This window comes from Thunnus maccoyii, chromosome 17 (assembly GCF_910596095.1).
Source record: "Thunnus maccoyii chromosome 17, fThuMac1.1, whole genome shotgun sequence".
Taxonomy (NCBI): Eukaryota; Metazoa; Chordata; class Actinopteri; order Scombriformes; family Scombridae; genus Thunnus; species Thunnus maccoyii.
Window position 1 is genome coordinate 12,120,519 of NC_056549.1, and position 18,751 is coordinate 12,139,269.

At 39.4% G+C, this 18,751-nt stretch overlaps 1 protein-coding gene across 7 annotated transcripts in view; it reads right to left on the reverse strand.

Annotated features, from left to right (window-relative positions):
* The window catches only part of LOC121882202 (MAM domain-containing glycosylphosphatidylinositol anchor protein 2-like), a 181,359-nt gene that overhangs the window by 98,527 nt on the left and 64,081 nt on the right, over positions 1 to 18,751 (reverse strand). For all 7 annotated transcript variants that reach the window (XM_042390244.1, XM_042390243.1, XM_042390240.1 and 4 more), the window contains exon 3: positions 15,745 to 15,919. In XM_042390244.1, the coding sequence (XP_042246178.1) occupies positions 15,745 to 15,919 (175 nt within the window). The remainder of the gene's footprint in view (positions 1 to 15,744; positions 15,920 to 18,751) is intronic.

Consider the following 18,751-nt stretch of genomic DNA (forward strand, 5'->3'; position numbering starts at 1 on the left):
GAGGTGATGCATACATGTATACTGATCCAGCATTAATGGATATTTTAGGATTATTGAGTTTATTATTATATGATCGATTAGATACACTACGGCAAAGATGCATAGTACAGTGACGCCCGCACAGATCATCAAGTTGTAGGAACAACAAGACCTCTGAAATCACTCACATAACCAGATTACTGTGAATAACCAGATTAAGGTATTACTCAGAAGCATTAAAGATATCATGCTTTGTACTAATACTGACCGTGCAACTGCTCGTGCAGAAACACACTCACGCTCATGACAGAGAGGGTACCAAACACATTATATCATATAGCTCATACACTCATAGATAATGATTCCACATGATATACAGGGCTGTATGTAAATTACTTATTTCAAAGTTTAGCTAAAATGCACTATTTCAAATCATTTTTTCACATGCAGTTCAAACTCTGTTCCTCAAATGTGCTACTATTAAGTATGTAAATGTATTTGTTTTTTACCTTTGATGTCTTCAGGAGTCAAATAAGGTAATATGTGACAAACACTGACTAGATTACTGTGAATAACCAGATTATGGTATTAGTTTGAAACATGAAAGATGACATATTTTTCAGTTACTGTTTAACTGCGGGTGAGCCCTTTCTTCCATTTTAAAATACTTATCATAAAAAATACACCTCAGATAAAATTTCTGACCTTGTTTAAACTAATTTACTATTTTCAAGTACTTGAAAATAAGTATATCCTTGTATTTGCGTTAAAACATGTATACATGTTTGTATATAGGAAAGGAGAACGGATCTAATCATATAACTGCTGTTAATATTTATCTATAACAGCCATCGTCTTTGGTGGGGTTTTTTTTTATGTCTAATGAAAAACGTAGTGCTGAAAGCAAAAGCAATGAAAGGGAGATAACAATGTGCAAACATCGTCTATGTTTTCACAAGCGTTTGAAAACACACCTAATTAGCTACTTCTGTAATGAAGGTCACTGGCATTTAGCATTTCTATATTAAAAATAGCAAACATTAACAAATGAATTGGTGTTTTTATTCTGGTTGAATCAGCGGAACAATAATGAGTATCTGAATCCTTGTGGTACAATTTCTTTTCTAATGAAATATGCTAGGTTTATTAGGTTAGGTGGCTTTGTGTGTGCGTATGTGTGTTTGTCTCGGGTACAATTCATTACACTGCTCCCCATCCAGACTTTAATATTTGAAGTTTGGAATTGAAATTTAATCAGTGGGTTAGTTGCCAGGGGTCGAAACAACTGTTTTAATACACTATAAAAGGGACAGACCTTTCAGATCGGGGGTTTATAAAGACTACTCTCTGCCAGGAACACAGTGAGGGGTGGGGGGACTTTGGACAAATTGGGTTAAGGTTTGTAAAGGGCAACACACCACCTCTGCCATAGCTGCTGTTTGGCATGCCTCTGTGGTTCTGTGTAACAAGTGCTGAATTATTCATTAAGCGTTGCCACATTCCTCTGTTAACTTGAACTTAAAGTTCTACCGGGGGAGGGGGAAGAGAGCGGCCCTCCTCTATCTTTCCCTATAAAATCTCCTTAACTCGACTTCCTCGCACACTTATACACACTCTCTATCTCTCTCCAGTCAGCATAAGACATGCATTGAGCATTGAGGCAATGGTAACAAACTCCCTTTTGAGGCCACAATCATCAGGGTTGGTTAAGTGTAATTACTGCCAATTAAAGCAGCAATGCAGAATGAAGTCAATGGGCGATACAGCATGCCACATTGTTGGTAGTGAATGGATATAGGCTATAGTCTTGTTAGTAATGCAAGAAGATAATCTAATGTATAGTAAAGTGGGTCTGTCCCCTCGAGTTATTGAGTGCTAATGAGAAGCAAAAAATGACTTAGAAAATACTCAGTATGAGTCCAAAAATGCATCTTGTGTGTTCTATAAACAAACATCCAGAGCTTAAATATAGACTTTTGATTGCTCTTTTTCCCTTGGAGTAAAAAAATATGTAAATAGTTGATGTTTAAGCTCAACGAGAGGATGATGTTTCCCTCTAGCCAGATGAAGTCATCTTGCGTTTAAACTGTTGCTTTAAGAGCTGCAGCCCTCTTAGGACTGCTGCACCTCCATCTTCCTCAGTGACAGTGCTTTTCCAATTATGCTGTCTTTGGAGGAACACTAGGTGTCTGTGGGTGTGTTTAGGAGACCAATGTATGTGTGTGTTGCGTGTGTGTGTGTGTATGTGCACGCGTGTGGACAATGTGTGTGATAAATGGAGGGGCAGACGTCAGCGGCCTCACAGCAGAGCCTGCAACCCCTCACTTCCTCCCAGTGATGGAGATGAGGAAATAATGAGGCTCAGTTCTGCTGTGTGTGTGTGTGTGTGTGTGTGTGTGTGTGTGTGTGTGTTTGTGCATGTGTGTGTTGGATGGGTGGGTGGGTGGGGTGGGGTTAGGAGTAATGAATCTCCTCTTCATCCTCTCCCTTAGACAGTGGCGTCTGCCTCAGCCTATCTCCTCTCTCATTCATCTCCCTAGAAAACAAGCGGGCCACAAACCAGGGATCTAAACAACAGCAACAAGAAACCCACCATTAAAACTAGAAGCAAAGCACCAGTGACGTGATGGACTTCTTTTCGGGCTTCATCCTAATGACCTTCTCCTTTGTTCAGATTGGACAAAGAGCAACCAAGGCCGGGAGTTACATCCTGAATGAAGATCTGAAGGCATTTCCTTTAAATAAAAAATGTGACCATGCATGCTTCTGCTAATGCCACTGCCACTCAGTTTTGATATCCATAATAGGAGTGTGAACAGTATACTCATGTAACATTAATCAAGTAACAAGTGTGGTTGTGCATTTTAAAGGCTTGAGAGGAAGGTGTTGAGTGTAGGAGGTGTGTGTGTGTGTGTTGGGGGGTAATACATGACTGCAGAGAGTGAAATGGCACTGACTCCAAAAAAATTCCACCTGTTGTGTTCTTGTGTCAAAGAAAATAACAAGAAGATTCATTCATTATTGAGCTACCCTTTTCTTCACAGCAAGCTGGCTTCCAGTTGGCTGATGCTTGTTTAACCGCTGTTGGCTGGTGTACGAGCGCATGAGGATAGTGTCGTTAAAGACACGATAAAATTGGCATGTAAAGGTTGTAGAAAACAGTGAATATCAAACAGTGATCTCATCCTGCAATACTGTAGCAGGTGTGAACATCACATCTAACCAATAAAGCTATTACATAATTATGAATAACAATTCTTTCTTTAAAGTGGCTATAATCAGTATGTTTATAATAACAGTGAGTAATGTGGATGGGATTTGATCATAGTGACGAACCCACAGGGAATTATCGCCCGACTCTGCAGTTCTCCTCAGCTCTACAGAGCTTTTTTAAGCTTTTTTCAGGCCATTGTTCTGGTTTTACAGCCCGCACATGTTTTGATTCACTCTCCCTGCTCTCACCATCATTGTTTCCATTCGCAGCAGGCACAGTGCAAAATTAACTTTTCTGTCCACCGGCCAAATAGCTAGTGAATGTTCAAATTTTTACAAGCCACTCAATAGATAACCGTTGTTTTTTTGGTTGGTGAGTGAAGCAAATCTACCAGCCACTCACTTGCATATTTTACCAGCATTTGGCTGGTGGCTGGTGCTAATTTTGTGCCTTGGCAGCAGATAATTGTTTTTGTACACTACTTTCCCAGCACCAAACAGCAGACAGACATAGTTAGCAACTAGCTGTTGAACATACAGTAGTGGGTCATTTAGCAGCTAATGAGCCAGATATTTCCTGACCAAAAACGGAGCTAAAAGGAGAGTTAATATTTGACTTACATTCACCAGGTGGACACAAACACAACTTCAATAAATGCTAATGTTGCTCCGTATCTGCTGGATGTGTAAATAGTGCTAATAAGTTCACCATATAAACTTAAAAAGTGACAATATTTCAATGTTGCATTTACAGCCATTTAACGGCTAAAAAACAGTTATTGCCGGTTTAACTCATATCTCATTGGTTTGCACTTTGGAATTACTCTGTTATGTTCCACTGCAATGTCCTTTTTCAACAGAGAATACATCATTTTAAGTACTTTAATGCATGGCTCTAAGTGTTATGTACGATGTGACATACAATCATTGCAGATTCTCTTTATCTTTCCCATCCTTTCATATCACCCTCTTGAATGTACCACGATCAGCGGAAACACCTTGAAATGTTAATAACCATTGAATACTGTTTTATTATTTGACTTCTTGGTTTTCTTTGGTAACACCACTCCAACTGAAGCTCTGCATGATGGTTTTTAAACAATATTCTTCAGCTGATTTTTCCCTTGGAGCGTTTCATGACTTAAATCCTGAGATGAGATTTCTTCAAACATCACATCATTCGTAGCTGGTCATTAATGCTTTTCTGCTCAATAAATCAATGTTTTATACATTAGTAGAACACAAGATCAATATCATCATTTTTCTTTGTGAGTTATACTGTATATATAGATCTTGTGATTATGAATTCGTTGTCCATATCCAGAAATACCGACTAACAGATAGAAAATAACCGGTTGTCAGCACATCATCTGTGGCCTTTCCTCGCCCAGAGAGAAAATATTGAAAAACAAAAAGGGGAGATAAGAATGAAATGCAAGATAATCACATTAGCGTACACAACACAAACACACTGTAGTATTTTTAAGCTTCTGATTGGGAGAAAAAAAAAAAAAAAAAGGCAAAAGATGAAGTTGATTCCACTAGTCTGATTAAGGGCCCCACCCCAGAGCAAGTCCTTGAAAGAGTAATGGGCAGTCGTAAACTGGCTTTACCTCCATTAACCACACCAGCAAACATTTACATAATGTACACATAATGCGCTGATTCATTCTGTCCTGATTCAAACAAGGCTCAGATAACTCACCATGGCTGTATCACACCATTCATCACACCAGGTCATTTACATTCAAAAACACTTAAGAGCTGATGCACATATATCTATGTTTACGTGTATTATGGGATCTTTTCAGAAGATTGTATGATACGTCACCTTGTATCATAGGATCAGATCATACTGAGTTACTAAGATGATGTTGTTCAGTCATTTCTGGCTCTCATGGTTCTGTTCTACAAGTCATCTAAGGTTTTCTAGTTGTATTAACTTTTAAAGAGCATAAAATAACCTCCAAATGAATAGAAAAAGAAATATGAGGATGTTTTTGTCTCACAGTAGAAAGACATGTGGGTTATGTGCTCGCTAAATCCCTCCTACGTACAGCAATTGTCTAATTGTACACTGTAAGTAGGTACGTCAGGCCTGTCAAGCTTTGGAGAGTGGAGGGTGGTGACTTTCCAAAACCAAACAGATAAGATCAAAAGTGAAAGGAATGGATTAAACACTGAATTTATCTGCTCTAACATGAGCTGTAAACTTACCATGTCCAAGACCGAGAAGCATTTCATTAACTAACGACATTAGTTGACATAAAAAAAGGCCCATTCATGACTAACATGTCCACTGTAGTATTTCCCAGCTGTGTGGAAGCTAGTCTTGGATGCTATCAGAGTTTAGGCTAACATTAGGAGCTCTGTCACAACCCAGCAACCCCAGCACCATTCCCCGAGATAGCATTACGTTTGCTAGACACTGCCAGTGTGTCTTCATCCTGAACGCCTTGACTCTCAAAAGACTCTTGTAATGTTAAAAGTGAAAATACTGTTTGAAAATAAGTATGTAAGCTAAGGAGCCAAACAGGATGACCATACGTTTCCTTATATTCATAAGAAATAACTAGCTCTAAACTGCAATACAAGGACATTGTTGTTTTCTTATTTCCATGTCTTCTTCATGGATTATCTTTTTTTTTTTTGCCTTGGCCATGCTGCTAGTCAATAAAGTCAGCCAAAGACACCATTTCATGTAGCTAACGTTAATGTTAGTTTTCATTAGCTAGGAAGCTACAGATGATAAAATCTGTTAGCGGCAGTTGACATTTCAACCAGCTGATGACTGAAGCTGCCTTTGTCTTCCTCTGTTGGAAATCAAGGACCCATTGTTTAAAAAATGACCTTGAATTTTGAGTGTTAAAATGTGGGAACGGAAAGGTTGACAGGCGTAGCAACAGTATCTAAGGAGTGGGGGGTGGGGGGCTAGGGCTTAACGAATGGTTAATTAGTGCCAGTAGTTGTGAATGTGTTATGGGGGGGTGCACTCAGCTCTTACGCAGTATATAAGCTTCAACATCCCCTGAAATTGAACAGGATAAGCAGGTATAGACGATGGATGGATCATCTGTTCTGTTACAATATTGATGCAAACAGTTGAAATAAAAGCCTTATATGACTAGAAGACGGTCCACCAGCTAACAATTAAATCTTTCCTTCAATGTGAGTCATAACTCAACCTATTGAACCTGCCTACAGCACCTGCTATATCCAACTGAACCCACTAATCAATAGGCTCCCCAGAGATCACCAACCCACACACTGCCCTCTGCATATACCCAAATATATTACCTAGTCACTTTAAAGGAGACTCTCCAGGGCATACAAGCACAAAGCGCAAATACCAGTAATGAAGAGGTACAGGAGTTAATGCCTCTGTCAAAACTCTATTTTTATTGCCATGTTCCATGTTTCTGCGAGTCAATGTTTTCTCCAAAACCCCCCTGCCTTCTCTTGCTCCGCACACACATTTACTCAGGCACCTTGCAGCAGGGCAGCACGAATTGAACACCTGATGAGATAGGAAGCGCAAGTTATACTGACCGACTGGATAAAGCAAAGCCAGCACGATCGCTAAACAAACACCATCAGCTGCTGTTTGGTCTCTGAGCTCCTTCATGAACTCCATCGATGAAAGGCAAACATGAAGCAGACACACTTCCCCAAGTCGACCTCACACCGCACGCTGCTGCACAGCGTTGCACAGCTGAAGAGGCGTATGCCAAGACAAGTTAAGCCTTTGACATGTGTGTGTGAGTCAGGACCTCACTGGTGGAGAGTGTGTTCATGCATAAGCATGTGCTTGAACCCAATGGGCAGCCTCTATTTTTGTTTCGTCTTGCACACATGAGCACACAAAGAAATGGACACACATTCACACGTCTCAAAATCTAGATGAACGCTGCTGTTGCCAAAAAAACATGATTCAAGCTCAAGCTCTGCTCCATGTGCCGGCAAACACACACAAACACACACTGTCCTCATTAAAATTCTCTGGCTTCTGCACTAGCAGTGTGGAGTGAGACTTGTGTAAGTCCCTCCACAGATAACACACAGAAAGCAGGCTATTGTCTCATTCTAATCCTTCTTTTAAAGGAACGCAGTGAGAACTATCAGGAAGGAGTGAAGATGTGTGTGAAATCGTCACTTAAATGATATCTACCATCCAGTGGGTTGTTTCTCACAATATATGCCCCACCTGATTCTTACCATTTCACAGCCACTGACAAATTGGCACCAGCTGACTAGGCAGACAACATTAATATCATCTGCCTGACATTAGCATACAGTACAGACCAATAGTACAAAGTGCTTTTTCTTTTCTCTTGGAAACTTGGCTCTATATTTTCTTCTTCTCCGCACTGCATCTCTGTGTTCTCAATTTATTCAGTGTTGCTGGGCTTGTTCAGACCGCTTTAAAGTGAGTTTTAAAGTAGTCCTTTATCAAACCCTGTACAGTAAATGCTGACCTGGACTGAATAGGTTTAAGGCACTGCAATTTGCCTTCCATTCCTCCATCAGCTGAAATCGCTCTCAGTCCACTTGACAAACTGTGTGTTTGGACGCCAATAATTGATTTGAAGATTGCATTGATTATCACTAAGAAGTGGAGCTATGTGGCATTAAGACATAAGATTAATATTACAGTTGCAACTAACGATTATTTTTTTTATTATCAATTAACCTTTCATTTCTTTTGTCAACAAAATTATTTGAATGAATTGAACTTTTAGTCTTCAAAATGTTAGATGTTGCTTGTTTTGTACAACCAACAGTGCATTATGATATTCAGTGTGATATTCCATCTGTAATTATATGAAGCATAGAAAAGCTGCAAATCCTCACATTTGCGAAGACGGAAGCAGCAAAGGCTTGTTTTAATTAATCTTATCAGAATTGTTGTTGATTAATAACCTAACTAGTCAACTAATCATTTCAGCTTTAATGATCAGAATCACATCAATAGTATGTGTTTTGAAAAATGCTAATTATTGGCATAAATAATAGGTTTGAAACATAGTATACATCAATTAACAATGTATTGTAAATGGGAGTATCCTGTGCCTGTAAACTCCTTGCTAACAGTTTGATGTCGGTGGTTCACGTCAGCCGACATTTTCCTCTGCTCGCCTCCTTGCCAGATCTCCCTTAGATATATTGTGCTGGCGATGGTCTGAGAACTATCTGAGCCCGCAATAAGCTGCCCCTGCAGAACTCTTAAGCCCTCCTCGATCAGTCACTCAGTGAAACATTAGATGCTGCAGCAAAATTAATGCAGCTGAAATTAAATGAAAACACCGAAAAGAGTACCCTGTAGGAAAAAGAAGAGAGCATCTTAAACTTAAAATCGATCAGTGTAGGAGTTGGGCAAGGTTCTTTATTAACTTTGCAGAGGACCTTCCCCACAGACCTAACTGCGGAAAATACAACTGAGGTGTCAGCAGGTATAAAATGTGCTTAGATGGACTTCTGAGCTTTGTAAATGTGTTAGCTTTGAGCTGGCTATATAGCTAATATCAGCTCCTCTGGGCTGGACGGGTCAGTTATTACCATTAATTATCTCTTCCTGTTTTCATCTGCTGCACACAGTCAACTCTGAGAACAGAAAACTATCTCTGTATCTCTAGTCTTTCTTCTTTCTTTCATTTAATTTCATTGAAAGCGAGTCATTCAGGCTGTGGCTGCCTTTATGAAGAAGGGTTTGGCAAAGCACACTTTGATATAATAAAGACGAATATATGAATAAGATCTCTAGTGTTTATCCTGAAAATTGAAAACAAGAACCTTGATTCCAGGAAGCAGAAGCAAATAAATAGTCTCAAAAGAAAAAAACAAGGAAGAGACTATAGAAAGATCATTCAGGTTTTATTCCTTTTAACACAAAACATGTTATGTACAGTAGAGTTAATATCTCCCCTCTGCAGTCCATTCAAATTGCCAGTGTTGTTTCTTGGATGTAAACAGAGTGGTATGAACGGAGACAAGAAAGCTACATCTGAAAGAGACAGCAGACATAATTCAAGGTGTTGTTGTTAGGAGGTTCAGCTCCAGAACACCAATTTCAATACTAATTAAAAATCATAGCTGCAAACCACTAAAAATAGCATGTACTGCAGAGGCCCATCAACTAAATTCACCCACAGGGGACAGTTATAACATTGCTCAGGAGGAATGATATGCTTCTGCTGGATGTGCAACACAACACAATGCTAGCTAATGAAGTACACACATACTGTGTTGCAAGGCCGAATGCAAGGACATCAACAGGCTAACAATTTGAAATGCTACTGTGTAAAAAAAAATAAAAAATCTGCACAATAGTGATCTTGATTTTTTTTATTTTTTAAGTTTGAAGGTTCATCTTTTCTTTTTTACCTGCTTTCACTATCTCCCCTCTGTCGGTGCATTTGCACAGGGGAAACAAAAGATAGGTTGCTGATTGATTATATTACTACTGGTGCAGTGTCTGTTTAAAAAATGCCTGTTTGGAACGGGCAGACTGCTTGGCCTCCAGTATTGCTGCTAAAACACATATAAAAGTTAATACTGTTGATGTAAGGTGTCAATGAGTACCAACAACATGAAAGAAACTAATTATACACAGATGTTAAGTACTGTAATAGTGAATCTTTCCTCATTTCAAGTATAATGAGGGCTGCATTTAAAAATAAAGTACATAACAGAGAGCTTTTGAATGAATGTGCATCCTATTATAAAGTGGATCAATCATATTGGGCTCTTAGATTGTTTGTTTTCTGTGGCTTCAGTTTGTATCATTTGAGTGGATATATTTGCTCAAAAGATTTGTGCTTATATGAGACATACTGGTTTTGATCTGCCTGTGGGAAGTAGCCTAAGAGTCTGTCCATTCTTGATTAAAAGCTGTGTTTTCGCTTTCTACTTTTCATTTTTCAGAGCACGTCATGTGAAAAAACTTTTCTCACGCTGAGCTGATATTAAAAGATGATGTGAAAACACTGAAGACCACTGATTGGTCAGTCATTCATCTCATTCAAGGGCTTTCTGTTTCAGAGAAAGCTTTCCACTGCTCCCTCTCCTCGATCCGCCTCTCTCTCTGTCTTTTCAATTCAATGGGCTTTATTGGCATGAAAGTTTCCAGAACAATGTTAATATTTATATTAATTATGTATATACAATATGTCCTATGCATGTATTTGTGTGTGTGTGTTTGTGCGTGTGCATGTCATTCACTGTCCCTCAGGTTGTGGCATGTTGATACATATTGGGCAGCAAAATATGCCTTGTCTCCTCCTCCTAGGACTAGGCCTATTTTTTATTTTGAGAGGCCATTTAGCTCTTTGATATCTGAAATTACAGAGTTGAACTTGTTAAAGTAAATGTCCCTTATTTCATTGAATCGTTTATATTGTAGGAAGAAGTAGTAGTCTATTAGTCCCTCTCTCTCTTTCTCTCTCGTGCGCGTGTGCTCCTCAGCTGCGGTGCTTGAAACACAGCATTCACACATGAGGAAAAAACGACACAGATTTGTCCTGTTGTTCTTTGTATTTACTGCTGCATTAATTGGATGTAATAAATTAATGAAAAGGAGAGATGCAGAGGAGGAAAATGAAACAGGAACTAAGGGTGTCTGTCTCAACAGTAAATCATCTGTTGAGTGCTTGATGGTTGTTTGTTATGCTTTAGAACATAACCGCCGTGAAACAATCAGAAAATAACAAATTTCTGTCATTCACAGGCTTTCTTGCTCTCAGAGAAAGCTTTCCACCGCTGTCTCTCCTCTCTGTCTCTCCAGCCTGTCTCTTTGTCACTCACTCGCACTATCAGCTCGCTCGCCCTCTCTCTCTCTTTTCCTCTTGTCTTTTTTAAAACGACTAACTTTCAACGTTATCAAACGAAGACAGATGTCCTCCCCTTGTCTCTCTCGTGGCAGGGTTGTACAGCTCTGATCTCCACTTGCGCTCATGATCATGACATGCAGTCGCAGAGCCCAGAAGCCCCACCCGACTGCTGCAGAGCGGAGCGGCTCGCTGATCGCTTGTTATTCAAAGTTTATTAATATTGATTATGTCATGTGTCCAAATTTGACACTGCACTTCCTTGGGTCCCCAGCAATGCACCTGCCAAGTGTGAAGTAGATTGGATTAAGTGTTCCTGAGAAATGTGAAGGACACACATACATGCATATGTACACTCACCAGCCATTTCATTAGGAACACCTGTGTAATTTAATGTAATCCAACACAACAGCTCTGCCATAAATTCTATTTTTATGAAGTGAATACATTTTCAGTTTTTGTTGACACTGTCAGAAAGGTTATGATTCTACAATATGTTTATTATTGAGGTTGTAGTGGGTGGTACTGGTGTACTGGAGTGCATTATTTTGAAAGGTGTTCCTAATATTTGCCCACCTCATGTATGTTAATGGTGCGGACAGTGGTACACTCACACCAATACCAGTCAAAAGTTTGGACACACCTACTCATTCAAGGTTTTTTTTTCATGAGGTAGTCACCTAATAGTTTTCAATTAACAGGAGTGACTTCTCAAAAGTTAATTGGTGGAATTTCTTGCCTTCTTTGAGACCATCAGTCGTGTTGTGCCTATTCCACTATTGTAGTAATCCATATTATGGCAATAACCGGTCTAACTAAGTAAAGAGAAACAGCAGTCCATCATTACTTTGACATGAAGGTCAGTCTATCTGGAACATTTCAACAACTTTAAACGTTTCTTTCAAATGCAGTCTCAAAAACCATCAAACACTATGATTAAACTGGCTCTCATGAGGACCGCCCCAGGAAAGGAGAGAGTTACCTCTGCTGCAGGGGATAAGTTCATTAGAGTTACCAGCCTCAGAAATCACCAATTAACGGCACCTCAGATTGGAGCCCACATCAATGCTTCCCAGAGTTCAAGTAGCAGACACAGCAGACACATCAGACACATCTCAATAGCAACTGTTTAGAGGAGACTGTGTGAATCAGGCCTTCATAGTCGAATTGCTGCAAAGAAACCACAACTGAGGGAGACCATAGAAGAAAATAATTACTAGGAAATATGTTCTTTGGTCTGACAACTCCAAATTTGAGATTTTTGGTTCCAACCACCGTGTCTTTATGAGATGTGGAGAAGGTGAACGGATGGTATCTGTATGTGTGGTTCCCACCATGAAGCATGGAGGAGGAGGTGTGATGCTTTGCTGGTGGCACTGTTGGAGATTTATTGAGAAGACATGCCATCCCATCTGATTTGCGCTTAGTGGGATCATCATTGGTTTTCCAGTGATCCAAAACACACCTCCGGGCTCTGTAAGGGCTATTTGACCAAGAAGGAGCATGACGGAGTGCTGCATCAAATGACCCGGCCTCCACAATCACTCGACCCGAACACAGTTGGGATGGTTCAGTATGAATTGGACTGTAAAGTGAAGAAAAAGCAGCCAACAAGTGCTCAGCATATGAGGGAACTCCTTCCAGACCACTGGAAAACCATTCCAGGTGACTACCTCATGAAGCTGGTTAAGATAGTGCCAGTAGCGTTGCAAAGTTGTCATCAAAGCAAAAGGTGGTTACTTTGAAGTATCGAACATATTTAGTTTTTTACATACACTTTTTTTGTTTTGTTTACACGATTCCATGTGTAGCTTTGATGTCTTCAGTATTGTTCTACAATGTAAAAAAGTGAAAATAAAGAAAAACCCTTGAATGAGTAGGTGTGGCCAAACTTGGCTGGTACTATATATATGAACAGCTGGTGAGCCAACCTACTTGAATTTTTTATGCTAATCTATCAATCATATATTATGCTATGCTTGTTATTAGCAATTCTTTATTTTTATTATTGATACAATTATTAGTTATACTAATATGATTTATCTATTCTTGTCTTTCTATTTATTTCTGAATGTTTGTGCCAATGTATATATTTTTTTCTTTCTTTGATACAATTCAATTTTTTATGTTATTGGGTTTGGGATTTGCTTTTCCCTTTTTGGTGAGATCAGGCCCAGCACAATTCTTTTCTTCACTCCTTTAATGGATTATTTTTTATTTTTTGTGTCTTGTTATTTGTGCAAATAAATAAGCTAAAACTAGTATACTGTTATTGTTATATTGTTTTTAGTGTATATTGTGTGTATGTGTGTATATTATGTGCTATATCAAAGTATTCTTTTCCATTCCTATTATATATATACAGTACTAAAAAGTGTGTCCAAACTTTTGACTGGTACTGTATATTTCATAGTGTATTATTACTGTATATATGTGCAGTATATTAATTATACACATATAATAAATATACTGCACATGTATATAACACTTACATAATAATACATATACTATATCTATTGTATTATTGTGTATAATGTATTTTTCATTCATACTTTATTCATACTTGAATTTCACCCCAGAGATCAATAGTCTTAACCTTTCTTATTTATGATGCCTCGGATACACAAATTGCAAAGTTATTAAATGGAATCGTCCTCGTCTGAGAGCATAAAATGGAACTTCATCATTCACCAAACACACAATCATTACCTTGTCTTTAACAGTGTGAAAAACCGTGACCTCAAAAGGCCAGATGATGAAGCTCACCGAGGAACCACGCTCTCTGATTATCCTCAGGTCTGTCTCCTGTGTATTATCTGGCTTCATTTCCATGTCTGCTCTTCCAGCCTTTTAGTGCAGCCAAGGAGAAATGGTGCACAGAGGCGACGAGGTTCCTACTGTCAGCTGCTGAGAAGCATTCAGCCCTGCTCTCCTGCTCAAGTAAGGCCTTCCACAAGCTTTCTAAACAAGTTTCAATTCCGCAACCTCTGCCCGTGTCAGTCCAAATAAACAGTTACAAGGATGTGGCTCACACACCACGGGGCAAGAATAAGACAGAGGCCCGGAGAAGGAAATATGGGGAGAAAGAGATAGATAAGGGAATGGGGCTGCCCTGCCTCACACATACAGAGATGGTGTGACAAACTGACAAGGGAGATTGACAAATTGCAGAGGTTTTAGACCTCAAGACGAGGAGAGGAGATGAGAGAGGAGAAGAGTAATATTACTTATACATCGAGCAGACAGGGGCCAGGGTGGCACCACTCATAAATGCATCAAATGAATACAGGTTTTACTGTGAGGGTGTCATGGATTGGAAAGGGCCTAAGTGCTTCTTATTTAGTGCAAAAATGTTCTGCTCCACTACCTCTGTCTTTCCTCTGCGACTGAAAATTGGATGTTTGGCAACAAATTAAGGCCAGACAGGTCATCAATTTTCAAAGATACAGCAATCTTTTACTTTGCAGCTTGGCTTAAAAGAGGGATTGAGTGAGTGCTACTGAGGGAGCACAAACTGAAGCCGTGGTGAAAAATTAAGGAGGTAGCTTAGAGATCTTTCAAAGGCACCAGAGATGTGATTGCATCTCAGGAGAATTTCTTGAAGCTGAAACAGTGAGCCGAAAGATAAGCAAAATCTACCCTTAATACAGCTGATTATAATACACCTACATACTGTATATCTCATTGGATATACTGTAGACTCCTACTTTAGCTGCGTCTGCACAAACAGCCAGAAGGAGGTGGGCCGGAGGTTGTCTGAGGGTCTAGTTGTGATGAAGGGGCGGTGACTCATCTGTCTCGCCACTCATCGACCACTCAAGAGGTGAAATAGGACAATCAATGTCAAATCAATAAAAACAATAATACTAAATCACCATTTTCTTTGATGAATGCTAATGAACCTTCTCGGCTCGTCGCACAGATACTTTAAAAATAGAGAGGTTGCACTTACAGTCGATGCCTATGTCAGGATAATAAAAGTGTTTTAGCTTAATTAACATTCTCAGGAGAGCACAGGGTTCTCTTTGGATGCACTGCCTCCAAAAAACTACATTTTCATTTAAAGCAGAAATATGGAACGTTGCTATATCGGGCTGTAAGGTTTCATGTTGTTATCAGCACTAATCATCTGTGCAGCACTGTCTGCATTTACAGTTTCTCCCAAATGTTCTTTTTTCAAGAAGAAGAAACATTTTAGGTAAATTAAGAAATAATATTGTAGGATATAACATGTTTTTTTGAGGACTTAGAATTGATGCACTGTCATACTAAGCTGCTAAGAGAGTGACTTTGTTGCATAATTAGATCTGTGAACAGAAAACTTCTCAGGGTCATTGCTGGCTGCGATCTGTCCTAGCAGAGAATTAGTCAGAAGACAAAGTGACACAATTGCCAGTCCTTAGCAGGGTGACACAGATACAGACTCTGATAATCACACCTTTGGGCAATTTACCATTTTCTCACTTGAATGTCTTTGTGAACCAAGAAGAAACAAATAATAGGAGAGGCCAATAATTTAAACTCCACACAGAGAGGACCAACACAAAGAACAGCTCGGCTATGACCTTATTGCTGTCATGCAACAACTCTTTTATGCTCAGTAAATATTGAGTAAATTTGGTAAGTGACAGGATAAATATGAATCATCCTGACAGCAATGCTTGTCATCATGATATTTACGAATTACAAGTATCATCATGTCCAATTTTCAGCCTAGCGTGACACTTACAGTAGACGTCCACTCTGATGGACTTGATGGCAGGGGAGCCGAGGCCGTTCTCAGCCTTGCAGTAGTAGCGACCTCCCTGGGTCCTCTGAATCTTTGCGATGTGCAACGTCTCGTTGAACACGCTGGAGTCCTGGAAGCGATCTGACACGCTTCCGGCTGTCTTGGTCCATCGGATCTGGGGAGACAAAGGGTAAAAATCACAAATTACTTTAAATCTCCTGTTCTAGTATGCAACAGACCAAGGAGACAAACACAGCTTTGGGTAGGACATAGATGATACCATAAATTCTCAAAAAACTCAGATAATTGCAGTGGGTGTGGTCGGCACAAACACATAAAGGCCAGGTAAAATACAATCATAGGGGTGGAGTTACCTTTATCTAATAGCTCATGTGGTAAATACAAGATAGTGTAGTATATTTTCACTAAACTAATGTATCAACACAACAACAACATAGTCATGTCATACTCAATGTGCTGCTCTGAGTTTTGAACGGAAATTCTGTTTTCATTCACTAATTATTTCCAATGCTTTAATATTTCATTTTCTTTCGATCGCTGTTAAGATACAGTCAATGAAACTCAACATTTTTGACATTGAAAAACCTACCAGAAAAGGGCAGTGGTGAAAGTACATTAACTCTAATAGTCAACTGCATTTCATAGAAAAATATTGTACTTTTTTTTAACCACACTTCATTTATCTGAAATCTTACTAATTACTTTTCAGATTAATATTTTACATACAAATCATAAAATGAACATGAAATATGATGCATTTTTATAGATTAAAATGCCCAACACACAATATACAAAGTAGTTCAAATTATTCTCGCCTCAACCCTTTAGATGTTGCTTACATATTATATTCATACATTCGTAATTATAATCCAATATATAACACTACAATAGCAGCCATTTTGCTCACTAATGATTTATTTTACTTTTAATAGATCTGCACTTGTAGTAGTAAGTAAAGTAAAATAATTATTTTATCTTTTTTGAAGTAAAGTTTTTAATGTGGGACCTTCCCATTGTGGTATTTCTATTTTTACTTTAGTTAAAGATCTCAAAAGTTGTTCCACCACTGCAAAAGCGAGGGATTATGCTCTTTGAGAAAGGCCTCTTAAAACACCATCTGTAGGTGACTGGAAATAACTAGTGAATGGAATCAGCATCAGTGTCAGATAAAAGAAACTCAGAGCGAATTATTTTATTAAGACAAGAGGTAATTGTGAAGAAAGTGTTGAGTTAACAGCAAACAGCATCAATGAAAACGGCTGATTATGCATATACTATACAGTCTGGTGCTTTTGAAAATGTAAATTTATGTAAATGTGAATGTAAAGGCAAGGTCCAGTCCTGTTTTAAAATAAAACTGTTCTGTTGTGAAGGATAACTTGACAGCTAAAAATCTTCCTCTAACTTCCTTCTGTTCCACACAAGACTGACCTCAGTGTGGCCTTCTCAGCATGAGTACCTTTCACTAACTGATGAGACCCAGTTAGCCCGTGGCATTGAGGTGTAATGAAAGGTGAAATAGTGTTACTCTTCAACATGAGGTTGTAATTGACTCTCCATCATCTCCCTCTCCTGTCCTCATTAAAGCATACGGCATGAACAGGTACTGTGACAACTCTGGCCTGGGGGCCACACAGCCAGAACCACGGAGCATAAAGCGCCATTCAATCCCTCATCCTAAGTAAGCCACAGATGGACTGGCTTTGCCTGCAGAGCCTCATATATCTCTGCCTAGGCAGGGGGAGGCTGTGAATTAGAATCCAATATCTCTACACTGTATGGTGATAGCATCATCTTTGGATACTGATAACATCCCATTTTACAGAGATAGCATCCGATGGAACAGGGATATCACTGCATGGAGGGATGGGGATTGGGTGCTATCTTTAGAGATTGCTGCTGTGCTGCTGTCGCCGTGGGGTTTTAACCATGGCGACTCCAGCTCGAGGTTACAACAGCTTGAAGTTTGGTCATTTCCCAAAGAGACGGGAGAAAAAGGAAATGAAAGGGTGGGTGGCCCAAAACCAGATAATGGTGGCCTATTCCAGAGGCTTTTTGTGGAGCTTGGGGCGAGAGGATGACAAGGAGAGGAATTCACATGCAGAGAAAGTTGAAGTTTATCAGAGGACTTGCAGATTCTCTGTCTTGCTTGGGGTGCTGCTGTTCAGAGTGGCAGAAATAAATTAGCTACCCTGAAACTCAAAGACAGTGTGTGTGTTGTATTTCTCCCTTTCATCGACCTCTTTCTCTGAAGTCTGTAGCCAGACTGTGCTTCTGTCCCCTCCCTTTATACAACCTTTAAGTGGATATATTACCATTAAAAATAAATGCCTCTAAATGAACACACTGCACAGAAAAGGCTTCATTTGGCCTGTTTCAAATGCATCAAGAGACATTCAGAGAAAGAACTCCATAAGTCAGCAACTGATCGATGCTAAAGCCTTACTGTTAGAAAATCTGGGGCCTTATTATAACAGTTAGGGACACCGCGAGTTCAGCAAAACAGGCCCTAAAGTTAAATAAGTTATGAGCATATATTAGACAGGGCAAAGTTTTTGAATTCTGTGTCACTCTCCTACAGTGCTCTGGATCCCCTCATGCAAATACAAAGGAAGCTGGCTTATGGCGACCTCAGCAGAATTCAATATTCTCCCAGCTTATACCCCCAGTCATTTCCTTTGCCTTTTGTGTAAAGAGCTTTAAGTTTTAGGAAAGTGCAGTATCAATAAGTGCATTGTTAGAGTGATACTAAGAAGTGGGTATTCAAATAACTCTTCATATTTTTCAAAAGGAAAGTGCTCCTGTTTGTTTCGCGGGGCAGCAGAACACATTATTGGTGAGCTTTCAACTCTCTAACTGTACCCTCAAGCTATTTTTCATTCCTCCGCTCCTCTGACTAGCTACATTGGAGCACCTCTAGCCACAGGGGGAGTCCTGAAGTATGCCTGGTGAGAACAGTTTGACCCTCTTCACTCTCCTTAGTGCA